Source organism: Wolffia australiana, chromosome 3 (genome assembly GCF_029677425.1).
Source record: "Wolffia australiana isolate 7733 chromosome 3, ASM2967742v1".
Taxonomy (NCBI): domain Eukaryota; kingdom Viridiplantae; phylum Streptophyta; class Magnoliopsida; order Alismatales; family Araceae; genus Wolffia; species Wolffia australiana.
The window spans coordinates 891,228-918,108 of NC_135837.1; the positions used below are offsets into that span (position 1 = coordinate 891,228).

Here is a 26,881-nt window from a genome sequence, read left to right on the forward strand (position 1 = left end):
GAAATATCAATGTGTTTATCTCTCCAAGGACTCAGATCATGTGACCCAAATCCTAATAAGTTTTGCCTGTAAGGTACAAATTGACTCACCCATGATAAGCTTTGATAAATGCATAAGTGATAATATATATACACTTATATGTAACTCTTATCTTCTACCACAAATTGGAGGGACATCAGATTAGTTTATTTACGATCAATAGATCACAGTACACAAAACATTTATCACATTAATATTGTGCTCATACATAATAGTTTAACCTTGGAACATACTTTCAAAGGTTCATCAAAGAATTTATAATTCGAGTTCATAAAATGTATAGTCATTGTATCCATCTTATTAAACCCTTGATAGTGTACCAATTAAGCGAGATCAATAATGTTATGCTCAGGTAACATTAAAATCATTGATTATTCATCAAAAAATGTAGGCCAAATAAAATGGGTTTATTCATGAATAATAAGGCAAATTTATCTTACTGTATTGTTCTTGTGTTTTAAAATGAGCCATTTAACATTAGCCAATATCTCTTACACTGATAAACCTTGTTGGTGTTTTTTGTCTAATTGTATAGACATTTGCCTCATCATCTCAATAGTACAAACAGAGCTGATGATTTATGGCAAACTTATTATCAAATAAGAAGCCATAGTGCCTTGTAAACTGGAAGATAATTTGTGGAAGGATATTTCCTGAGATAGACACCCTGATAATTCAGCTTCAGCAGGTGCTGGACGAATATCACTAATATTTTTGCACAAGGAACCGAAACATTTTGTAGAATCAGACTTTACACTATTGTACAACATGATTTGCATAAAATTTCCCCAATGGCCCTTCTATAAGAGAGATCTGATGTGAGACGCATGGGAGGTCTCCCAACTAAATTCGTATTGACTGAAGAAACACTAGTTAATTATAAATACATGAAATTAACCTGGTATGTACATATCAAAGCTTATATACCTCTAATCTTTTATATTCTTCTTCATACTTACGATGCACATATATAAATATGAATACGAAAAACCTTAAATAGTGTGGAGACTGATATAAAAGAGTCATAGAGCTGAATGTTCATCAGAAGAAAATAATGTCAAACTAAAAGCAGCTAACTAATATTTTAATCATTGAGGGTTTAAATAGTTGCCCACTGTGCAGACTGATATAAAAGAGTTAACAGGCTGAATGTACATGAGAAGGAAATGATATCAGACTCAAAGGAGCTCATGAAAATTTTGATCACTGGGTGATTCACAATATATCCTCTATAGAGACCTTAAATTGTGTGGAGACAGTTATGAATTTTGATCACCATGCTGAATAGTAAATCAGAATCTGAATGTTATGTCAAACTCAAAGCAGCCAACAAAATATTTGATAAATAAATATTAACATAGACAAGCCACACCAAGGATAGTGCAAACAACACAAGTCCATCATTAATCTCAGAGTACTTTTGTAACAGTAAATTAATACCAGTGGATTCTTGAATGCCATGAATGTTAATGTGGGGAGGTAAAATGCTTTGGTCTTCGATAAACTTTTTAATATGGTACAATTTTCTAATCGCAAAATTTTAATTTACAAGCAAGTAAAAAATATTTTTATCAGTAAAATTCATACTCAAATTCCTCATTCTCTACACCATTATATCCACCATCATAATCACCAGCATTATAATCGCCCTCTTCATCATATGCTTCCTGGTCCATATCATGCTCCTCTTGGTAGTCAGCCGTCACAGTGTCATCCTGCTTATGCTTTCCATCCTCTTCTTTGTTTAAGACTTGCTTATCATCATCCGCTTCAGACCGCTGCTTCTTCACTCCCCCTTCATCCGACTGTACCATCACAGGTTTCAGAAAATACTTTTAGATATTTAAAAAATTTCCAAACATGAAAGTATTGCAAAATATGGCAATACTAGAATAATGGATAACATATTTAGAGAATAAACATAGATTTTCGACGATGGAAAATAATTGCTAGATAGTTCTGCTAATTTAATCTCCATTTTACCTCATTTAGCTGTAAATGAGCCACATTCTATAAGTGGCTCACCTCTCCGTTCCCTTTTGTTCAGATTGCATTCTGTCCCCTTCGAGAATAAATGACCTATGTGACTCACATGAGTTTTCACTTATTCGCTCGCATAGAGAATAATTTTTTTCGAATGCATCATTCCTCCGACGACGCTCGCATAGAGAATAATGCCTCAATTGTGATTGAACTTTGGCCCCCCAATGTAAAAGACCCAGTATTTAAAGTGGCAACTCTAACTGAACTCTTATGATGTTTATTTATAAACCCTAATTCGTGTTTGGGGGCTTTGGAGGCTCTGGGAAATCCTCAAACGTGTTTGAGGATTTCTGACAACAACGTGATCTTGTGCTTCTAAATAGAGTATTGTGAATATATCTACTTAGCACTTCTTTGAACATAGATACATTTGAGTATTTTCAGATAGGTTTCTGTAAATGACCATTATCTTCAATAGAAACACGAATAATTGTTAATTTTTTCAAGGGAATAGATAACTAATCAGCATTGATGTAATAATGGAGCAAGAAAACATTTCATAAAATGAAAAATCCCAAACTAAATGGAAGAGTGCTTACAGAGAGCAGGGCGTCCAGTGCCGCATAATTTATCTTTGAGCTAAAAGTCTGCAGTAAATTAACATTATTTTCGTCAATAATCAGGTAAAAAGAATCTTAAGAAAAATAAAAAAGCGTTAAGGAAAACAAGAGAAGAATAGATTCAAAAGAAAATCACCCCCTAGGATCTTCAAGAACGTTACAATTAAAAAGAATAGGACAGGTGTGAAAAATCAGGAGGCAAGTTGACTTAAATGATGTTAGTTTTGTTTTAAAATAACTTGATCTCTTCCCCCCTCCCTTCTGACTGTCAAAGTCCTGTGACAGCTAGGGTTTGACTAAGCAAAAAAAGGATAACTTTTATTCCATCCATGCTGGATTAAATACCAAGCCCATAAAAGAGATCGGTGGACTGCACTCACTCAACTTATTCCTGGAACATCTCATGTGAAACACAATCAAGTGGGACACTTATAACCTTGGAGTCATAACAACATAACAATATGCACAACTTATAACATGTGGCCCATTTACATAAAAATAACGACACAATGCAATGCATCTGGCACTGGCCTGATCTGCCTCTTCTTCAGCTGGCAGCAAGCTTAGCAGGAACTAGGGTTTTGGGCAAAAGAGAGTTCCAAAGAAGACAAAACAACTTACTTTCTTCATAGTTCTTCCCATACTTATAGGTTTACAAGTGGGCCCAAATATTATTGGACCTATTGGATAACGACTAAATACAAGGGGAAAATAAGGAAAAACGAAAAATAAAGATACAAGGACACGAAATAAGGATAAATAAAAACGGGAAACACTTACGACTGACAGCCTCTAATCAACAAGTTTATAAAGCAAAGTTTTTGCAACTCAATCACTCTTTTGGTTTTGGAATTGATTATACTCATCAATTTGTCTTTTCTTTTACACACTCGTGTCCCCTCTGCTAAATGCCTAATAAACTCATATAAAATCATTATGCGTACCATAATAAAATCTGTTGTTACTGATATCTGCTTTTCAGTTCTTTCAAATACTTTTTTATCATTCACTGATAAATCAATGTTATATCAATGATTCAGACTGATTATTACATCAAAAGTTACAATCACAAGGCTATTAATTACCATGTGCTCTTCTTACTGTATGAAAAAGAAAGACACATTACCTTCCGCTTTAGCATTTGACGAGTTGCTTCAGCAGCATTTTGTGGTTGAGGTGCATTCTTTGCCTCTTCCGCGCGTTTTTGTCTCCTTTCCTGGAAGGCAGGAGTATTTTAAAACAACCAAAATCTTCATAAGGAAACCCTAATCATCCATTACATGAAACTTATCGCAAAACCCCGAGAGAGAGCATTTGGGCCCTTAGGCTGTGCTAGGCCCAGTGGTTATCTGGGCTCAACCTGGTAGGCCGGGGGAGTGCTCCTTTTCTATCTTTACAACAAGTCTTTTAAAGGATTTTATTGCTACTTCCCTTAAATTTTCACTTCTATGTCAATAGGCCAAGTATTATAAGAGGCCCATAAAAATTGTTTGTAAGCTACTTATTACCATAAGGAGAATAAGCAACTAAGTTAAGCAGACCCTGGGCCACCTTAATGTAAGCCCGGTACTTAAATCAGCCCCCAGAATCAGTAAGTGATATTTTCCTTGAAACCTGTACCGGATTAGAGGGATACATCTAACTTACGCCATGTTGCATGTGGGAACCCCTTTTACAGTGACTGGTGTCTATAAATTTTTTTTTGAACAATAACTGGTCTCTATAAATAAACAAGAGATAGAGAGAGCGGAGACAGGGGTTATTCTATTTTTTGGAAGGGGGCTTTTTATTGGACAGCTTCAGCTTGGAGCTGGGAAGCAGAAGACACCTGCGACCAGAGAGGACTGTCTGTCTTTTGTCAATCTTTGATCTCGTCTTCTATCTTCTACCTTCCTGTTCTCTCATCACAATCTGATATGTTCTTTTCAAGAAGGTATTGTCAGCGCAGCAGCGCCAGTGAAGCCAGGACATTTGTGTGAAGGGATCCTATAAATAAAGGGAGCAGGAGACCCGAAGGGGAGATGTTCAAGAAGTGGTTATTTCTTGTTCAGACAAAACAGGCAGAGGCTGGAGAGCAGGAGAAGCCTGCATCCAGAGGGACGGATCTCTCAATCCTTCTAGTTCTTGTTGCTCTTTGTATTCTCATCTCCTGTATTTTCTCTTCCATCAACTCTCTCCCTCTGTGTCTAGTTGAAGAACTACATTGGTAAGGTATTCGCTTCCTCCAAGACAGGCGTACAAGACAGGATTGACCAATCTGATACCATGACAGTATCACTATCAGAGACTTCACCATCTCAGATCTCCATCTGGTTTTGAAGTACTGTAATTCCTTGTATGTTTCTCCTGGATTCTTGCTAAATTTCTACTTTTGGAAATATTGTTCGAGAAAGTTCACCTCGGAATTCCAATCCGATACCTCATTGGTATTAACAACAAAATCAGATTTATATCTTAAAAATTCAACTATTGATTGGGCTACATTACAATTTTTTGCTTTGCCCTATGCATTTGAAAGAAAAGTGAGATGTGCTATATTCTCCACAAGATCCTACCAACGAAAGCATCAACGCACTACCAATCAGTTACAGACACATGCGTCTAACCATGTTTGGAAAACTTATAAATAAATTCGGAGTGGGAGCAAAGGAGCAATCAGAAATTAATTCAAGAAAGCTCCAGGAGTAGTCGGTGGCAGAGCAACCAAGGGCTTGAGCAGCAGGAGAGCACCTGCCATCCAGAAAGGGGAGGATCCAGTTGGATTCTCTAAGACCCGCCTCCGTCTTCGTATTAGATCTACCTCTTGGAATTCTACTTTCTAACAGTCTGAGACAAAATTTACTTAAATAGTATATGAAAATAAAATTTACCTTCCTGGTTCTTGCTGCTGCTTCCGCTGCTGCAATAGCAAGTTCTTGAGCAGCACGTACTTCGTCCGAACAATTGGCAAATGCTGCCTCATAAGCTTCCTTGGCAGCTGCAGCAGCTGCTTCCTTCGCAGCTTGTTCCTGAATGAATCAACATTAACACAAAGAAAACCTTGAATGCAGTCTGAGATGGCAAAATTTATGAGATTGGATCAATCACCTCAATGAACTCTTTGTTCATCTTTTCCCAAATTATTTTTTTGAACTCCTTCTCTTCCTCATTATGAAGATAACCAGAAACCTGTCAAAAGGGCAAAGATCAGTAGAGAAGTAAGGATATGGTCAAAATGGAGGTCATTTCCACTACTGTTTTCTCCGACTATATTTTCTTATTCATTATAATATATAAGATGTTAGATATTGAATAAGATATTTGGAAAAACTGAAAAAAATTACAATTAAAATAAAGATAAGCACGAATATTAAATTTTAGATGAACAGTAAATTAAATGAATACTATATAGCGATATGGTTGATTAGGACTAAAAAAATCTCAGTAACACATTATAAATTAACATTGAATCATATTTTGATTATCACTTTATTTGGATCAATTTTTAAGATAGACGGATGACAAACCAAAAGTCTATCTGGGAGATATGAAGAAAATATAGCTTGGTTTGTTCCGTTTAACACTAAAATGAAGGAACAACAATGGTACTTCTCTTATAGCAGAAGTTTATGGCCGTACCTCAAAATCATCAATGTCAGAGAGACTTTCTTCTTCAGCAATTCCAATTGTATCAGCACCAGAATCCTTACAAGTTTTTTCACTGTATCTACTGGCATACTGAGGCCCTGAAATCACCACAAACAAATACTTTAACAGCTTGTCACATGCAGCAAGTTCTGACATCAACGGTCAGGGTCTACCAGGATTTCCATAAGCCTTGGGGAGAAGAGGATCTTCAGCTGCATTTGAATCCAGCTTACCCAAAGCCTTTTGGTTCTACATTTGGAAAAACAGGAGTAAGGACTCATCAACATGCATGTGCACTAAGTTAGGGCTATGTATCTTAAAGATTGAAAACAAAAAAGGTTTCTGAATAATATAACTCTACTTTCACTATGTTACAGAGAAGACTGGATTTCAAAGGCCAAATTACCAAATGGAAGAATGCCCCTAATTCAAGTCGTAAACAACATATTGTGATGTCTACCTAATACAATCCCTCTTGCATCTTAAGGCCCCCTAGAGGCATTTATGAATATCTGTCTTTATTCCCTTGTCTCGTAAGCCCTTTTAATAGATGTAGGCCTCCTTGTGGGAGGGCAGGTTTTTGACTGTCATGAAACCTCCTTTTGGAAACGTCGAGGGATGGCGGTACAGAAAGAGAGAGGAGAGAGCGAGGGTAGAGAAAGAAGAGGAGAAAGAGCGGAGAGAGCGAGGGTACAGAAAGATGAGGAGAAAGAGTGGAGAGAGCGAGGGTACAGAGAGTGAGGAGAAAGAGTGGGGGGGGCGAGGGTAGAAAAAGAGAGGAGAAAGAGTGGAGAGAGTGAGAGTAGTGAGAGAGATAAAGAAAGCAGAGAGATTATTGAAAGAGATATAAAAGTAATAAAGAGAACTAAAGAGATACATACAGAGAGAGGAACGAAAGCGGGAGGCAAGAGAAAAATAGAGAGAGCAAAAGCAAGAGCCAGAGAGTAGTGAGGAGAGTAGAAAAAGGAGAAGGAAAGGATGCAATTTAAACATTTTAAATTTTTAAAAGACTTAAGTTTTCTGGCATTTAGTTATTTCCTCATCATCTGAAGTTGTAACATTATCATTGTCATCCACTCAGTGTTTTTTTTTTAAAACAAGTCATACACGCAATGTTTGTCATCATCATCGTCATCATCCATTCTCATCCATGCTTCACAATGGTCATGACGGTATGGATGGTTGATGATGATGATGACAACATCGTCACTGTTCACAAACCCTAAATAACATTACATAAGTCGTTTGAAATTAAGCAGGACAATGCACCATTTAAAGGTCCTCAAAAAGGAAAACCATAAAGATGGAATTGTCAAACCTTTCCTTCTGCTGCAACTTTTTTCATCCTCTCTCTTTCAGCATGCTGGAAAGCTGGAGGCTCTGAACCTCCCTGGATTCCCCCCGAAATTTCAATGAACTGCCCAGGGTAGTAATGCACATTATAATAAACATTGATGAAATCGAGATAACCTCATCATAACAGTAAAATAAATCAATTAAAATAAAAAAACCTCATCATAACAGTCTTTGCAGAGACCGTGAGCAAAATGAACCCCACCCCTGTCTTTATGCTCACAGAGCAATTCCTTCATTTCTGATGTCTTCTTTGCCGTGATTGGGGGTTGAACTTCCATGTCTCTTTCTTCATCTGCCTTTGTAATAAACTCCTCTATCTGGATACCCAAAAAAATGAAATCTAAGGAAATATTAGAAAGATAAATAATTTACTTCCAAACATCCTTGTGTTAAAGACTATACTTGAGAACAAACAGAAGTAATGGATGCGATTGGTGAATACACAGGGAAGATTTCATGTTTCTTTTGCAGGTCTTTCCCGAACCTACAGGAGGTCAAAGAAGGGCCGATCAATGTAAGGACGCATGTGCTCCCATTGAATAAAACGGGCCCTATATAAGAGGGCGGGAGTAAGCCAGAAAGAAGGGCAGATCAATGTAAGGACGCATGTGCTCCCATTGAATAAAACGGGCCCCATATAAGAGGCGGGAGTAAGCCAGAAGGGAATTTGAAGCTCTTGAAATGGTTGCTGCAACGACAGGTTGGAGTATGGGAAGCATTCCCCACCCAGATCTGGTGGCAATGCTGATCCGGCTAATCAATATATCCTTCTCTAATTTTTCATTTATCCTCTGCATCATTTTTCATTCCATCACACTGTCTCTCCGTTCTCCTTTGTCCTCAGACCATTTTTCTTAAGAAGGATAGAGAAGATCACACAAAGTCCATGACCCTCCCGATGAGATAAAAATATATGATCATTAAGTATACATAAGGTTTAAAAGTCTGTACTGGACCTTGGTAACATGCATTCAAACCATGCAGAGGAAACACCCACGGCTGCTGATACCACAGCATCCATCTATGCTTCCTTTTTGCTGAAGATGATTTCATTCCTGTGCAGCCATAATGCCTTGAGCACTACGAAGGGTTGAACCTGCCCCTCAGCCCCCTGAGTGCACCACTCAGAGTTCCCAACTGCCTCCTTTGAGGAGATGTCTGCCGCCATGATTGGCTGATGGGTCCATCCCACTCAGGAAAATGAGCATTCAAAGAAGAGATAGCTGTCGCCCTCATCACGGTCTGCGCACATAGCACACTCCGCCGAAGCTTCTGGGAGCTATCTCTTCTCGATGACCTTCATCACTAGTCTTCGTTGAAGAAGCAGCCAAAAGAAAAATCTCAACTTAAGGGGGGACTTTTGTTGCCATATGATGTGACGTGCACGGAGGATCCTCAAGTCTTCCCCCATGAGTTTGCGGCTGAGCTTCTCATAATCATCCCCAATAGAGAAGGATGCGCCCATCCCCTCCCACCCGTCCTCTGTCCTCTGTCGCTCCTAGAGGATTTTAGTGTATTAGGGTGCATTCTTGTATAGTCTGCCACTCTTTGGTCGGACAGGGTATAGCCCAGGCATGGAGTCCATGCCCCATCCAACTAATCCCAAACTATGGCATAGGGGCTCCGTGCAGGGCCAAACAGGCGCAGGAATTTCGTCTCGGTTGTGCCTTGGTTGGACCATGAGTCCATTCAAAAACGGAATGTTGTGCCATCCTCCAGCTTGGCTTTGAAGAAATCCTGGACTTGAGGAAACATCTGCCTCAGACTTTACCAAAATGCGCAGGCCATTCGGACTGGAGCCACGTCATAACCCATGTAGCCATAGCTGTATCCAGTCCCATGAGTCTATACACCCACTTGGCCAGTAATTATAAGTTGAAATTTTGCAATTTCAGTACTCCCATCCCCCAAAAATGAACTAGTCTGCACACTATATTCCACGATACGAGGCCCATCCCCTCTCCCCCTCCGATCCTATTTTTCATAGAAATTTTCTCATGGCACCTTCCAGACGCTTCCTGCCTCCCACTAGGAGTTTCAGCACCAAGAGGTAGAAGATGAATATCGCTGAGAGCACGTGACGAAGCAGCACCAATTGAACCCCTCGACAGCACTTTGGTTTGACATCCCTCCAAATTCCACTCTACTTTCTCCACTTCTGGATGCCTCGTATGAATTTGTTGTATTTGGGCTTTGGTCCAGTTTCTCTCTCCTCTTTTATTTTCATTTTTTAGAAAAGTAGGGAAGAACACCCGTTTCTTATTTTCGAAAGTGAAACACTGAAGGTATTTGAACTTCTGCCACTAATAGCTTGAGAAAAATGATAAGGTTAAGAGATATTTTAACTAGAAAATTATGCTTTATTTATTGCCTCAAGAATTCGTAAAATACTATTTTGAGAAAAAAACGTTCGAGTACTCTCATGGGTGAGAAAGGAGTTAACAACTAGTCAGATCTTTTTTCATGAACATTTTTTATCTCTCTTTTGCTGAATCTTTTTAAGCACTTCTGAGCATCCATAGCTGGTCGGATGTAAAATAAAAAGAGAATGTGCACTCAGTTTATTTCTACCTAATCATTACATTTAACCTAAGAAAGGACTTCCATCACCTAAGTATGAAAAATATGACATGTAAGTAGTCAGATCAGATCACTTGAAAACAATTAATGTACTGTGATATGAACCTTGATGTAGGTTCATATTGAAGGAGGATAGATGAGAAGTGTAGATGTTCCTAGGTTGGAGAGTACAATGGGAATGGTCAGAGGAAAGGTCAAACAGAGGAGGTAAAGATCGAGTGGAGACAAGCCACCTGAGGACATGGTGAGGTAAAGACAATCACGAGGGATGGGAATGCCTTCCTCAAATTTCCGATCATTAGACATGTCTCTTCTGGTATAAAGTCTTTAGGAATTGTTTTCCCGTACTAGATTACAACGTGGAATGTAATAGCAGACTATACGTACTGGTCTGGGATTGGATAAAACGGGATTTTTCCTGTTAAAAAACTGATCGGCCAAAGAACGCAGATCCTCGCATTGGATCTGACCAAAAAAATTCTCTCAAGAGGGTTGATTGATGGTAGATCATCTGGTAGGCCACGACGTAGAACAAGCAGACCCATTCAATCATGCGCTGCCACCAGTGAGGCCTCATTGCTCTCTCTCTCTCTTTATGCAGCAGCTGTTTCTCAATGGAGAGGAGGGAGAGAGCAGGAGTGTGGTTGTGAGGACAAAGATAGAGGGAGAGAGAGAGAGAGAGAGTTCATATTTTCTTATTATTCTTCTTTTATTCTTCCGATCAATCAAAAATTTTAATTGATCGTTTACCCCAAGATCACACTCTGCTCATATGTCAATCAGAACAATAAGATTGCGATCTTTGATAAGATCAGGATCCCAAAATATATGTATCTAATCTTTTCACACACGAGTTGAAGTGAGATATTTTCAGCAAGTATTGATGGAAGACTGATAAGATGTTCAAACCAAAGCATGTTGTCTTACCGTCAAACTTCCAGATTTGGTACTTTCAAACTCAATCAGCCTCTTCGTTAGTGTTGCTTCACAGATGTAAACAACGTTTACCTGAAATATTGAAAAACATTAAATGCTCCATTGAAGCATCCAAATAAGACTATCAAAGAATTCGTACCAGCAAGTTAGAAGAAAATTCTTAAAAGATGCGGCAAACTAGAATGAGCTATCATTAATGCGGCAAACTCTGACAAGGGTTTCAAAAACGATTTTTCTACTATCAAAACTGTTCGACGCCAAATAATTTTTTTCACAGAGAAAATCTACAGCATAATTTAATGTCAAAATATTCTCGATTTAGGAAGAAAATGATCAAGGGCAATGGTCAGAGTCAAGATCATATTGGACAAACCATACGTGATTCAAGACCTCCATTCTAATGCGACATAAAGAGCAAATACATATTCGCTCAAGGGATTTCAAAGCCCAAAAACAGGATGAGAAAAGTCTGGACACATAATATCATGTCAAAGCCACAAAAATCGGATGATAAATATAAATGCAGAATCCAACATATTTTCCCATTATTTACAGCAAAAGTTTGTGAATTGAAATCTCTTGCGGCATCATACTTGTTAAAACAACACATTACTGAAATATATCAACTAAAGTTTTATGCCATAATGCAATCCCAGGGCAAAAAAAAGTAACAGTTGATTGAGCGGGAAAGAAACTGTTCTTCAGACCACATAACAAGTAATTATCTTTGTTGTCCAATCTTGAAGCTCGCAGAAGTTTCACAATGATATGAATAGTTTTCTACACTAACAATTGATTGAATTAAGTACTAGTTTGAGTACGAGGGGTCTATCGAATATACTCCAAAAAAACTAAGATCCCTCGACATGGTAATAAAATTGAGCAACAGAAACATAACAAATTATGATAAACACAAGAGATGACAACACACTTTAAAACTAAAGTGTTGATTGTTGGCACGTAGATTTGGTTGATACGCAAACATGAGATCCGAGGTGAATATAAATGAGTCATGAGAATTATTGGACGGATCTTGAATATGAGTCATGAGAATTATTGGACTAATCTTAAATATGAGAACGGCAGACAAACTGATGCACGTCACCAACACATGAAGGCTTTGGAAGAAGCAGAGTCAAAATCCTGAGAATATTAAATTGGCAGTAATCAACATTAAAATAAGAACAGGATTTCAGGGTAGATCTACATGAATGGTCATAAAAATAAATGTTTAGCTCAAAAAAGACTGAGGACATATTTTTGTTAAAAACTACTGAAGTATTGGTCTTCTCCTTTCATGCTCCTCTCTATGGTGGCAGCAGATAGTTGACTGGCGGCTGGGGTTTGGATGAGCCGAAGATCATTCTTCTATTACAACAGGTTGGCTTATATACCAGCCAATAAGACAGTTTGTGGCCCCTACTTATTAATGTGATTCATAGTCATGTGGGCCACTTAAAACTGTGGTCCACATCTAATAAAAGAGAAACAATATGGGCCACCTCTAAAATGTGGCCCAAGTACTGGAATGAAGACAAACAGTAAAGGACAAAAGATAAGAGCAAGATCTATAATCAACAATTTTTTTATGTAAACATCTGATATAGTTCTGTCAGGATTCTCAGAAGCCCAGACCCGGACACATGCCACCCTTTGGTTAGGCTTACACAGAAAAAATGGATCTCAATACTTTAGGATGACTTGTATAACTACAGATTACAGGATAATGGACATAACCCAGTACCAGACTGATATGATCCCCGTTGTATTTTCGGGATATTTTTGTCATTTGCTTGCTGACATGCTTTCCCTATAAATAGAGCAGACCTCCCTTTAGGAGGGCATCCAAGAAGAGTGAATTGTGTCTCATTTTCCGTTATTATCTTTTCTCATTTCTTTCTCCTTTCTCCTCTCCTCTCTCTCTCTCCCTCTCCCCCTCATCACAGACCTTCAGAGAGACAGAAGATAAAATGGATCTTCTTATTGACATACTTACAAATACATGACAGGGGTAAAAGAAATAAAAAACGAGAGAGTGTGACTTAAATTAAAGAAAATAATTTGGACGCTGTCTAACAGTTTTTCATCATCTGGTGAGTGGAGAAAACCTTCAGAGGTAAAACAACAAAATAATAAGAGAGAGCATAACTAAGTACCACATCTGATTTCGAATACTTGAGGCCCTGGGAAAGAGCTGCAATGTATAATGCTGCACCACAAAGTCCACTTGGCTTCCTACCTGTCTATAAATCCATGAAATAGATGTGAGGTGCATGAACAGCAACCAGAAAGATAAGTTTATTATGAGAAATAAGAACACGAGAAAGTGTACTTAAAAGCTTGCCTGCAACCAGTCTCTCTTCATGCTACCAATGATAGTCAAAGCAATTCTAATTACATCGGAGTTCTTTTCACCCAACAGACCTATAAAACAATCATACACGTTGTCAATGCATATTAATGGATTCCCAAGAGATTGCCCCAAAAATAAGCAATAAACCATAGAAAACGTTTTTTACGAAACAATGCAGTAGAAAATATTATTTTGGCATAAGTAAAAAATAACTTGCTTCATCATATATGCAAAAAATTCATGGCCAACTGCGTAAATCATTACAATAAATGGTGCGAACAATGATTGGCATGTTTTGCTTTGTATCTTTGAAAAGGAAAAAAAGGTAGAATGAGGGAGAGCGCTCAAAGAGCTATCTTTTGATTTTCAGGGATGAAGAGGCCAGTGGAGTAATACCAGGCATAATACACATCATGAAAACTTTTAACCAAAAATGAGAAAATATTCTTTCTATGATTTTTATTCCCATTACTACATGTAAGTCGTAAGTTATTATAGACCGATATGTAATAAAACATAAAACCAGCAAACATAGAAGTTAGTACTTGAAGCGATTCAACTGTGAAACGAGAAAAATATCTACCAAAAAAACCATTGACAAGTGCGACCTCCAGAACCTTTTCAAATAAACTCAAAAATATTTTAAATATGAGAAAGAAACAATAGAATCAACATTTTTTAAGTTATGAACGTTTCTTAAGCATGAGAAATGATGAGTACACTATATCCCCTAAAATAGAAACAAATGTCCAGGCATTCATAAAAAAACTTACGTTCCGCAAATCTATGAATAAAAAGACTAGGATCTACAGGTTTTTGGACGATAGGATGTTCCTCGAGTCGAAGAAGCTGGCAAAGCTGCAAGAATACAGCACCTAAAACATATCTACAAAAACAAAACATTCTCAGAAACATAAAATTTTCTCATGGTTAAGAAACATAAAGGTTCACTAGGGGCTAGGGTCATACACATTTATTCTTAGGTAATCTGAAAAATCAATGAGAAGGTACGGCTTCATATTTTGCCTGCAATGAGAAATGAAGTTCGTCAATAATCTTTTAACGTACTGTATCAGAGTGCCGGATAAATGTGGAATTTTCATTTAATATTCAGAGATTTTAAGTAAGAACAGCCATGGAGCAAGCTTTGCCTTAACTCCGTATTAGAAACCAACGATTAGTTGATGGATAGGAGATATTTATAAATGGAAATCCATAGTTAAAAATTCTCGGATAAAGAAAACTAAAAGTTATACATTCTCTGGTTAGCATCCCACTAACACAGGGAAACAAACTTCATATTGACGATGAAAGTTTTCCATAAATGTGGCACAGAATTGAATTATTTTATTTTGAAAACAGGGGAAATTGCACAACTTTTCTTCATGAATATGATGCGGTCTGATACACTGAGTAAGAAAGAGGCGTGTAACAAGAAGGCAGTGGTCGATGTGGGTCAACATGAGGGTCCAGCAGTGGATGACCCTAACTGAGCAATGGAGAAAAGAAAGGTCGCGCATGGGGGATGACACGTGAAGATTCAGGAATAAAAGGCACAGAACAGGCCTATTAAGAAGGGTCAAGACAGGCACAGTAAGGAAGAATTAAAGAAAGGATATAAGGCAATTGAACAGGAGAGGGGAGGTGGCTTTTCTGCCATGATTCAAGAACCAGGGAGGTCGATGGTTGTCTTGCAGCAGGGCTACATTCGGCTAGAGTACAGGTGGGACGGGAACATTCTGGATTTGAGGATCTCTGTCAGAGCGCGGAGGGCCTGCTGAGAAGAACCAGACCTGCAGAAGGAGACTGATTATCCATAGGCAAATCAGGCTTGTCTCTTTTCTTGGAGTTGATACCGTAACTGTGATAGATTCGTATCATAATATTCACTCCAAGGATGCAGATTCGTTTCACTCTAAAACCTTTTTTAGAGTACTAGAACCGAGATCTTTTTTTTAAGAAGTGAAATACCTCTTATAAAGCCACAAGTCCAGCAAAGATCAGAATTATTATATATACGGCATGAGAATAGAAGAAAAACTAGACCAAAACGGGATATCTTTTCAGTTCATGACGGCCCAAATTCATGTGTGTGCAAATCCATAGCTATCAATATGCCGGATTTCAGTAAATTTATTATTAGTCTGTTGGTGTGTTTTTTTTCTACACTAAAGAAATTATTTGAAACTCATAACCTGCCTTCTGGTTTCTTGAAGCAGCTTTAAAATGAGTATAAGTAACTGAAGATTAACGAAAATTGATAAGAGAACATTGGGAAATTTGTTAGTGAGAGGCCTCTCCTAGGATTTATTAAGCGACTCAAATAGCAAGAACAGGCAGAAAATCTGACACAATTCTTCCACCCTAATAACACTTGACGGCTACGGTTTGTAAGATAAAAGAAGACTATTTCATTAACTCATAATGACCTCAAAAAATAGAAGTTACATTTGTAAATGGGCCAGGCCCAGAAACTGCCCTTAAGTAGTCTCATGAGTAATGGGCTCATTAAAGGGCACTTTACAAATAAATAACATAAAAAGGTTCAAAGAAATATAAAAGCAGACAACAGGGGTTTTAACATAATAATGGAAGACGCTAGTTAACACGAATTTAGGAGCTATACAGGAAGGGAAGAGCATGAAGAAGGTCAAAGATATTACCGACAAGCAATATATAGGCAAGCAGCAGCAACCTGTGATGTTGACCGCCCTCTGGTGAAGTTTCGCTCGACAGCCATCTTTATGGAACAAAGAAAATATATAATAATGATCATCTATTAGATGTTCAATAAATGATAATTTATGAGGCACGAAAAATAGAGAAATAGCAGAATACTTTATAAAAAGCATGAGCTTGATTGATGATCGAATCACCACCAGCGACTGAAAGATTATACACGATTCCTCTGATTTCGTCCCTTCCTATGGAGATGTATCACATGGAAAACAATAAGAAACAACCACTGGTAATTAGTATAATAACAAAGAAAAGAAAAACTCATCAGAATAATGATAGGCAATTAATGTATGCAAAAAAAAAAAAAATTGTTGGAGAGGTGTGAAACGAAAGAATGGAACTTGGTGGGACGAGGCTTTCTCGAGGGCTTTGTGGCCGTGAGCGCCACAGTTAGATCCGGGGGCCTATTGGTGGCATGGAATACGACGACCTTTGCTAAAGAGGGGTCATGGACGGGACAGTATGTAGCAGCAGTTAAAATGAAGAGAAGGAGCGATGGTTTTCAATGCATGGTGGCATCGGTTTACGGCCCTGTTATTGCAGCCCATCGACACAGGTTATGGGAGGAGCTGGAAAGTGTAGTCTCCCTCTTTCACGGGATACCATTGCTATTTGGAGGCAATTTCAACGTGACATTAGAGTCAAGTGATAGACCGAATGGGATGGGAGGGCAGTATCCAGGGTCAGAGGCTTTCTGGACTTTCATATCCGAGACGGGGTTACACGAAATGGGACCGAAAAATTGTAACTACACCAGGCGAAGTACGAGAGGCCCTACAGCATTTTCTCGCCTGGACAGATTCCTTTGCTCGGTGGACCTATTGGAAGAGTATCCATTGGCAGATGTACGAGCAGTTCCAAGACCATTATCCAATCACGCTCCAATTATCTGGCAAGCTAATATTGGCCAAAACAGATCCACCTATTTTAAGTTGGATCGATCGTGGCTACGTGAGAAGGGATTCAAAGAAGAAGTGATAACATGGTGGACAAGTCAATCAGTACAGGGCACAGCCACGATGAGGCTGGCCACCAAATTGGCAGGTCTAAGACAACACCTCATCGGGGTGAAAAAAAAGATCCGAGAGGGAAGACGCCAACGAAGAGATGAAGCCCTTTCACGAGTCCAACAGTTGGACTCCATTGAAGATACAAGATGTTTGGTCGACTCCGAACTCAAGGAAAGAAAAACATGCAGAGAGGTAGTGGAGGAAGAGGATAAGAAGTTTGAAATGGATTGGAGGCAGCGGTCGCGGCAGCTTTGGCTGAAGGAGGGGGATACCAACACACGGTTCTTCCATATGGTGATGAATGGAAGGAGAAGGTCGAATTATATAACACGTGTGAAAGTGGGAAACCATGAAGTTGTGGGGGCACAAGGGGTGGGAGAAGCACTAGCAAATCACTTCAGAACAGTCACCAAACGGGGGGGCTCGCAACCAGTGGAGATGGGAAGGTAGAAGCGTATCTCGGTTATCACATGCACAACAAGCTGAGCTAGTGAAGCCTTTTTTCGTGGAAGAGGTACGAAATGAGATCCAAGGTTTGAATAGAGAAGGAGCCCCCGGCCCTGATGGACTCCCAGTCTTCTTCTTCAGCGAATTCTGGGATGTTGTAGGCTCAGATGTGATGGATACATTGGACGAGTTCCGGATGGGTAACTTTGGCATGAAAAGACTGAATCGGTCACATTTGTTTCTGTTGCCCAAGTGCTCGGGAGCGGTGAATGTGGGCGACTTCCGACCCATTGCTCCGTCTAATTCTATCTATCTCATCATCGCCAAGGTGTTGGCTAACAGGTTGGGAGGGGAGATTGGGGGCCTAATCGGACCCTTTCAATCGGCCTTCATTCCGGGAAGACAATTGCAAGACAGTGCGGTGGTGGCGGGGGAGATCATTTCAGCTTGGAAAAGAAACGGGACGAAGGGATTTATTTGGAAGGTGGATTTTGCAAAAGCCTATGATTCACTCGATTGGAAATTTCTATGGTACGTCATGCAAAAGCGAGGATTTCCCGAGGACTGGGTGGCATGGGTGCGACGTTGCATTACGCCCCACTCTTTCTCAGTCTTGGTCAATGCCGGGCAGGAGGATGGATCCGCCCACAGAGAGGAGTCAGACAAGGTTGCCCATTAGCCCCATTATTGTTTGTCCTTGCAGTAGACACTTTGGCCACATGTACCCTTAAGGCGTGCGAACACGACGTACTGCGCGGCTTTCACACGGCGAGCTACCCCAGGGGTATTCCACTACTCCAATATGTGGATGACACAACATTCTTCATGGAAGGAGCTGCGACAGAAGCTCACATCATATCATCCATGTTAGAATTATTTGCTGATTTCTCGGGGTTGCGTCTCAACAGAGAAAAGTCAGCCTTTGTGGGATTCGGCCTGTCGTTGGAGGAGGAGATCCAATGCGCTAATGCGCTAAGCACACCCCGAGGTTCGCTACCAATGAAGTATTTGGGTCTTCCGCTGACAAGGAGACGCCTCCTAGCTGCAGACTGGCAGCCAGTGATTGACAAGGTGGAGCGCAGGTTGGAGGGCTGGCAGAACAAGGTGTTATCCCAAGGGGGTCGCCTAGTACTTTTGAGGTCGGTGCTCTCAGCGATCCCTATATTCTTCTTGTCAGTATATAAAGCACCGGCAGTTGTGACAAAGCGGCAAGAGGGATTAATGAGGCGGTTCTTTTGGGGAGGTGGGGGAGAGGGGGATCCTAGGGGGATACCCCTAGTAGCGTGGGATGTGGTCTGTAGACCTCTAAAACAAGGAGGGCTGGGGGTTCTCCACTTGGAATCCATGAATTCGGCATTGCTGGCTAAATGGGTCGAACGAGTTATGACACCTGCGGAGGGTCTGGTTTTCAATGTCCTAAGAGACATGTATGGCCATGATATGGATTGGGAAAGGCGATGGGTGAGAAGAAGGGGGGAGTCCCCTTTTTGGAGCAGCCTGCGTCAAATCATCCCTCACATTCGTGAATTATTTGATGCCAAACTGGGTGATGGAGAAGGCTTTCTGTTCTGGCAAGATAACTGGTCCAAACAAGGCCCCTTGAAGTTGAAATTTCCCAGACTATTTGCTCTAGCAAGGAACCCAACTGCCACGGTCAGCGAATGTTGGGACAGGGCTTGGGTCCCAACCCTTTCTGAGACATTATCAGATCTTCGGTTTGAGGAGTTGTTGGGAATGCAGGAGATCCTCCTACCTTTCAGTCCTTCAGCAGATTATTGAGACGGATGGGTATGGCAGGGGCCACCTTTCACGGCGAAGGATGCATACTTGAAGATTTGAGGGGTGGCGAGAGATGACCCAGAAGTCAGGCAGGCATGTCACATAATGCTGAAACTAAAGATCCCTCTTAAAGTGAGAATTTTTGGCTGGTTGTTGAGGAGACAAAAACTCGTCACCCGGGTCTATCGGCGGAGATGGGCACCAGCAGAGCCCGTCGACTGCCCCTTGCGCGCTAGGGGCGAGGAAGACTGCTCACACCTTTTCTTCACATGTCACCTAGCTCAAGGAGTATGGGCCTCGCAACAGATTTTAGGGGTGAATATCTCCTCGGACGACGATTTTTGGGCATCAGTCACGACGGGTGGATACCGGAGCAGAATGGAGTGGGGGAGAATTCTCGCAATACTGTGGGCAGTATGGTTGCACCGAAACGAAGTAGTGTTCAAGGGAGGAAAGGCTTCAGTCGAGAGTGCCATATCTGACGTTGGGGCACTAATATCTTTTTGGGGGGTAGGGGGATAAAAGCAGGATGTGTGGTCAATCTGTAAATGATGTGTACATGATTTTGTTTTTTTAATAGTATCAGGTGGGCCACCGGTTTCGGGTGGTCTGCCCTATTTTCTTCAAAAAAAAATATGTATGCAAAATTCAAAAGAATTATAATGATCATACTGATACACAACAGTGTATCGAAGTCTAACCACAACCTTGAACAAATCTTGAATTGCAAATCCTCTAGGGCGTGATCAATAGGGAATCGAAAAAAAATGAATAGTATCAATGTCACATCGAACAGAAGAAGAAAACGATGAGCAGATAGATGGAGAAGGATGTCCCTCCAGGTTGATCTTCTCCCCTCCAGCCACATACGCCCACTGCTCCAGCCTCCGGTCTCTGCGACCGTCCTGATCGTGTAAAACAACCTCCTTTTCTTGCTCAGCTTGCTTCTTTAAAGGGTCTCTCACATGTGGGCCCCACGTGTGCCGATAACTAACTTTCGCTGTCTTTGGGCTCTCTCTGATATTTTCGTGTGAGAAATGTGTCACATACTCCCCAGGGTTGGGATACAGGAACTGATGATTTCATCAACGCAGATGTAATCCACCAGAGCATCATTACCATCCTAGATTCATATGAATGACGATGATAAGGTCATCATCGTCATCCTGCATGCAGACAGCTGATGAGACAGGGAGAGTCAGTCTTTGAGGGAAAAAATATCAAATAATTTTTTTGGCCATTGTCATCACCAGAAGGTCTCCTCTGAGGATACGTCCACCTTGTGGTTGGCTGGTGGATTCACACTATTTGGGCAAACGAGCATTTGAAGAAGAGATGGGTGCAGTCTTCTCCGCCACTTTGCGCACATAACATATTCTGCTGATGCTTCCAGGAGCCACATCTTCCTGACTACCTTTGTCACCCCTCTTTATTGAAGGAACAACCAACAAAAGAATCTCACCTAAAGGGATATCTTTTGTTTCCATATGGTGCAACACTAGCAGATGATCCTCGCTTCTTCCACTATGTGTCTGAGGCTGAGCCTTGCGTAAGCATCCCAGACAGAAAAGGATGTGCCTATCCACCCCCAAGTGCCCCTCTCAGTGGGTGTAAGTGGATAAAGGTATGTTGCTTCGGGAGTGGGTCATGCCATCCTCTCATCATTGTCATCAAGGACGGGGAATCCTGTGAGTGAGGGAAGGCTCTTAATCATTTTGTCCTTGATGACAATGATGAGAGCCTTCACTCACATGAACACTAGATTATCCCTTTTTTGTGTCCCCTTTCTATTCTTCATCATATTATCATATTTTAATCATCCAAGCACCTGACAAGCTGCTTCGATGACTTCTGATGAAAGATACTGATATAGCTTCAACTATAGCAATAGAGTTTTTCCCCGATTCGCTCACCAGTCAAAATGGGATAAGGTAGATCGGAGAAAAAAAGAGAATGGAAAGATAGGGGAAGAGAAGATAATGGGGTAAGATCGGATCTCGATCTTCCTCTGGCCGTGGGGAATGCTCCTTCCGACTGCTCCAGTTCCCGCCCGCTGCCTGGGATTCTTGAAACAAGATGTCGTAACTGCTTCCTCCCTCGCAGTCTTATTTATAGGTGCTTGGGACGAATTCAAATCGCACTCCCTGCATCGTTTTCCACCCTCCAGAAACGACGCCTTCTGTAAGCTTTGTTGAAGTGTTCATCAGATACCTAGAGTAGGTCTGCATTGACGATCAGAAATGTTGGGAGAGGGAATGGTAGAAAAACGGTGGAAGAATTACTTCTTGTTTTCCCTCCTTCAGGGTGAGCTACAAGTATTTACAGGTAACAATGTTAAAACCAAAAGAGCAAACAGCCCCCTGACTGAGGTTAGCGATCCTAGAAGCAGCATTAGAGAATTCCTCAATGAAAACAAACATAAAAAATAAAAAACAGACGAATATATGAATAAATAAATACTAGGCAAAGTAAGGCAGAATATATACAAAGTACCCCTGTGCAATCTACCTTTCATCAGTGTCCTCTCGTGGGACAAAGAATACTCACTCTGGACACTCTTGATAAAGGTACCAGCAAGTTGGCTCTGAGTGAAAATAGAAACAAAAAAATTAAGTAGACCTAACCAGAGGACAGTAATACTCAAGACAACGTGAAAAAATTGCAGATATTACACTACTAACACTTCAACTGAGACTTTTCTTTCTTGAAGAGAAAACACTTCAACTGAGGTACCTGACCAGAGCTGCTTTTCACAAAAGTAACACCACTTTGGTAAATGTCCTGATCTAAGACACGTCCACAACCTTGACAGCATCTGGGATATAAAAAATCATGAAATCAAAGATTCGTCCAAGAGACATAGAATGAAATGAATGACATACTGATTAGGGTTTATCCTCCCAAATGACAATAATGAGAGGATGAAGAGGGGGCGCCATCTATCCCATCATTCATCCATGCGAGGATGATGACAATGACAATGCAATGAACATGACAACGAGAAAAACATCGCACTGACTAGGATTTGACATCCCTGATGACAATGGTGGGAAGACAATGAAGAGTTCATTATCCCACGACGAAGAGTTGTGCTCGTCATTTGTCCATGACAGGATGACAATGTTTCTATTGTTATTGTCATTCATTTGGGCCCAGGATGATAAGGACAATCAAGTTCATGATGAAGAACCTTCATCTTCTCGTCATTTAAAAAAAAAAAAATCATTGTCCTCGTCAAAAATGTCCATAGCAGGATGACGATGATGACGACAAGAGAGTCATAATTGTAGTAGTCACTCGTCGGTGACGAGGATGCAATGGTGAAATCATCATCTTCATTGGCATCCTTGCGGCAGATGATGAAGATAATGATGAAAGGACAAATCTGCTCCTCTGCGAGCTGCGGCTGCCTTCTGCTACTGCTGCTTTGGTGCCTCCCACACCATAGCCAACCACGCCATCTTCTCTGTTGGCTTCAGCCTTGCCATGCCCACCTGTCCACTGATCTATGGCCAATATGGACGCCATCACCAGCCTTTGACCCAGTCCCAGCTGTCAACCTTCTACTCTTTAATGAAGATGATGAGAGGACACTAAGAGCCATTATCATCCTCATCACTCAACGATCCACGATTATGATGAGAAAATTATCATCATCATCATCATCACTCGACTGCAACCCGGATGACAATGACAAATTTTCACCCTCACACTCGCTTGTGATGGTTACTATGTGAAATGATCATGATGATGATTATGACTTCATCATCATCCGCAGATTCCTTAATTACTGATTTGTATAAAAAGATCTCCTGAAAATGAATGTTGGATTATTTCTTTTTTTGAAGAAATGGATGCAGGAAGGTTAAGAGAAGAAGAACGAAAGGCTTACACATAACCTCGGTCGTCATCCCGCACGGTGGGGCAGACCTCTTGGCAATGCTTACACCAAGGCATACTTCACAAGTCAGCCCACGAGAATGAAAGGCTTAATCAAGAGATTTCTCCAAAACTGTGCAATTCATCACTTCCCAAATCTCATCCAACAGCATAGAGTCGACTTAATCGATATGTTAAGCTTAAACTTTATCAGAGCAGATGCCAACCTGAGATGCACAACTTTTGAATCGTAAAGGTACGATAAATCTTTCAAATGATATAGCTTTAAAATAAAAATTAACAAGATTTTCGTGGAGAAAAAAGAAAATTTTAAGAAAAAATTAAAGGCGCGACCGACCTGATGAGCGTCGTCTGCGGAGTCTCTGAAGGGCGAAAAGGAGGTTAATCGGCAGAGAAAGAAACTCTCCAGATATTCAGATCTAAATTCGAGATTTTGACGAATGCCCACGTCGATAATCGGAATAACAAAGCGTAGTTTGTGGATGCAACGTCGAATCAATGAAGAAATACTTGGCCAAGGGCTTTGAAGTGCGCCAAATACAAGTCTTTCGGCAAACCCACGCTACGAGAGGAGTTGCAGAGGGAGATTCGCGCAAGTACGAAGAGGAGAGATCGGAAAGAGAGCGCAGACGAGGGAAGAAGGACATGGAAGGAGGCGCGAATTGAGGGAGAGAGAGAGAGAAATAGTGGAGTAGATAAAGTGGGACTTTTGGGCCTAAACCCATTTTAAGGATTTGCCTGGGAAGAGAATATAAGTAGCTCTGAGTGGGGAACGAAACGGCACATCCAGGACGTGACGGCTCGGATGTGACGGAACGGATGACGAGTAGTGATGGATTAGACCGTTACGTTGAGTTCATCACATCTCATGTCCTGTCACAAAGCACATGACTTTGAGAAATTTAGTAACCTGTAACTCTAGCTGTTGTCCTGTCCTCGTCCCATCACCAGATAGCATCCCTCTCTCTCTCTCTCTCTCTCTCTCTCTCTCTCTCTCTCTCTCTCTCTCTCTCTCTCTCTCTCTCTCTCTCTCTCTCATACAAGGCATCAGCACGCGCCCGCGCTCTTGCCAGTCTGATACAGGATGGGGGGGGCAAGTAGAGAGCGATGGTGGTTGTGATGTCTAGAGATGGACGGGCAAATGTGGCAGCAGTTGTGTGATGGGCGGAGGGCCAACAGAGAGGCCGAGGGGGAGACAGCGGCAGATGGTGGAGGGTGAGGGTTGTGGGTCGATGCTCTTGCTACTGGCGAACGGCGTGTGGGCGGAGGTGTAGCAACATATTCACTACTGGCAAGCATGTGCCAGCTACATGCTGGCATCCTCCGGGCGGCTGGCTAGGCACAACAGTGGCTACAGGCAGTGGAAGCAGTGCTAAGCCAAAGGCAGTACCTAGAGTGAAGATGAAGAGTCTCTCTATTCAAAATTTACCAATGTCTACACCAAGGTAAGGGGCTTTTATAGCATTTTCCCTTGTGAATTTTTGAATTCAGATAAAAACCGTAAATATTTTTTTAAAAAGCTCATTATGTTCTGCTCTGCGTCATGATGCCAACCATTAGGGTAGTGTTCGTCCTTCCCGACACCAACATCGGATTACAGTATTGGGACGGATGCTGAATCAAATATCGTATATTGGTTGATACAGTACTGATATTTGATATCGTTATCCGGCCATAGAAAGCCGATATCTTGTATCTGATATCCGCCTCGTCCTTGCCTCTTTGATCTGTCCCGATATCTTTTTGACACATGACTGTCGATATCCGTTCGATATCCGATATCCGGTATCATACATCGTCCTGATTTTTTACGGATATCGGATGTCTGATATCATGTATCGAACAGCCATTCCCTACATTAGGGCAAGCGTCCACTTCTTGGCTGTTCCCCACCACCATCTCCCTCTCTCTCTCTCTATTTGTCTCCCTCCCTCTCTCTCTCATACTAACTCTCTCTGTATGTCTTCCTCTCTCTTTCTCTCTCTTCTCAGACTCCCTCTCTTTGTCCATCTCCCTCTCTCTCTCCATCTCTTAGACTTCCTCTCTTTGTCTGTCTCCATATCTCTCTCTCTCCAACTCAGACTCCCTTTCTCTTTCCGTGTCATACTCCGTCTCTCTGTCCGTCTCCCTCCATCTCCCGCTCTCTGTCTGCTTCCCTCCCTCTCTCTCTTTTCGGACTCCCTCTCTGTATGTCTCCCCCTCTCTCTTCTCAAACTCCGCTCTGTCTCTCTTGGACTCCCCTCTCTCTCTCTGTCTCGGACCCCCTCTCTCCCTCCGTTTCATACTCCCTCTCTCTGTCTGTATCCCTCTCTCTTTCTCTCTTTGTCTCCGACTCCCTCTCTCTCCGTTTCATACTCCATCTCTTTGTTAGTATCCCTCTCTCTCTTTCTGTCTCCACGCCCCCCCTTCCCTCGTTCAGTCTCCTCTCTCGCTCTCCTCTTTGAATCTCCCTCTCTCTTGGTCAATCTCTCTCCCCCTCTCTCTCATTCAATCCCTCTCACTCTCTCTTGGCTAATATAAATCTCTCTTTTGATCTCCCTCTCTCTCGGTTAATATATCTCTCTCTTTTGATCTCCCTCTCTCTCGGTTAATATATCTCTCTTTGTCCCTCTCCCTCTCTCTCAGTTAATATATATCTCTCTTTTGATCTCCCTCTCTCTCAGTTAATATATATCTCTCTTTTGATCTCCCTCTCTCTCGGTTAATTTATATCTCTCTTTTGATCTCCCTCTCTCTCTGTCCCTCTCCCTCTCTCGGTTAATATATATCTATCTTTTTATCTCCCTCTCGCTTTGTCCCTCTCCCTCACTCTCGAACAATCTCTCTCTTTCTCCCTCTTTCGAATGCCCTCTCTCTATTTGGCTCTCCCTATCCCTCTCTCTTGGTCAGTCTCTCTCTCTCCCTCTTGCGAATGCCCCCTCTCTCTCAGTCAATGTCAGAGAATCAGGATGCTGGACACTTGCAGCTGTCAGAGAATCGCGCCGCCAGACATCTCCACCATTCTGGTGTTATGATGGACATGCCGTCAGAATGTCCAATAATCATGACATGCCGCCTTCTTGTGGTCATGATGACCTGGCCATAGAAGTTAGGATCTCATATGGCTCACGGCACTGCGTATCAACAGAGCCTCCACCGAATCGTACGGACGCCGCCACAGCCGTGTTGTGTCCCCTGATGGGACACAAGTCCAGAGTTCGAAGACGGCTGGCGCATCTTCCCAATGTGCTGGACACCTGCCGTCAGGATTAGAGACGCCGTCCTGGGTCCGTCGTCATGCTCAACAGCATGATGACGAACATCACAGTTAGAATAGCATTCATTGCACTACCGCTTTCTTCCCCTATATATACCGAACTTTGGGTATTGTTGTTCTTATGGGATTTTCCTCCTCAATCCTGATCCTCTTCCTCTTCTTCTCAATCTCTCTCCTTCGCTACAACTCCTATCAAATATATATCTCTCTTTTGATCTCCCTCTCTCTCTGTCCCTCTCCTTCTCTCTCAGTTAAT

General features: G+C 41.3%; 1 protein-coding gene across 3 annotated transcripts; it reads right to left on the bottom strand.

The window, feature by feature from the left end:
* Positions 1-1,511: 1,511 nt before the first annotated feature.
* LOC144700537 (Cyclin/Brf1-like TBP-binding protein) lies at positions 1,512-24,084 on the bottom strand. Of its 3 annotated transcripts, none has more exons than XM_078571956.1 (20): positions 23,707-24,084; positions 23,362-23,481; positions 22,203-22,284; positions 21,978-22,053; positions 16,333-16,418; positions 16,158-16,234; positions 14,464-14,520; positions 14,268-14,380; positions 13,486-13,565; positions 13,298-13,384; positions 11,133-11,213; positions 7,781-7,942; positions 7,588-7,686; positions 6,443-6,518; positions 6,261-6,367; positions 5,730-5,810; positions 5,513-5,650; positions 3,769-3,858; positions 2,622-2,669; positions 1,512-1,844 (listed from the first exon to the last, which is right to left on the bottom strand). In XM_078571956.1, exons 2-20 carry the CDS (start codon positions 23,424-23,426, stop codon positions 1,611-1,613), a joined length of 1,839 nt encoding a protein of 612 aa, XP_078428082.1. In that variant the 5' UTR covers positions 23,427-23,481; positions 23,707-24,084; the 3' UTR covers positions 1,512-1,610. The 3 variants fall into 3 exon arrangements, with proteins under 3 accessions (XP_078428082.1, XP_078428081.1, XP_078428083.1); XM_078571955.1 differs by having other exon boundaries at positions 23,362-23,575; XM_078571957.1 differs by having other exon boundaries at positions 23,369-23,575; positions 23,707-24,083.
* Between the last annotated feature and the right edge of the window lie 2,797 nt (positions 24,085-26,881).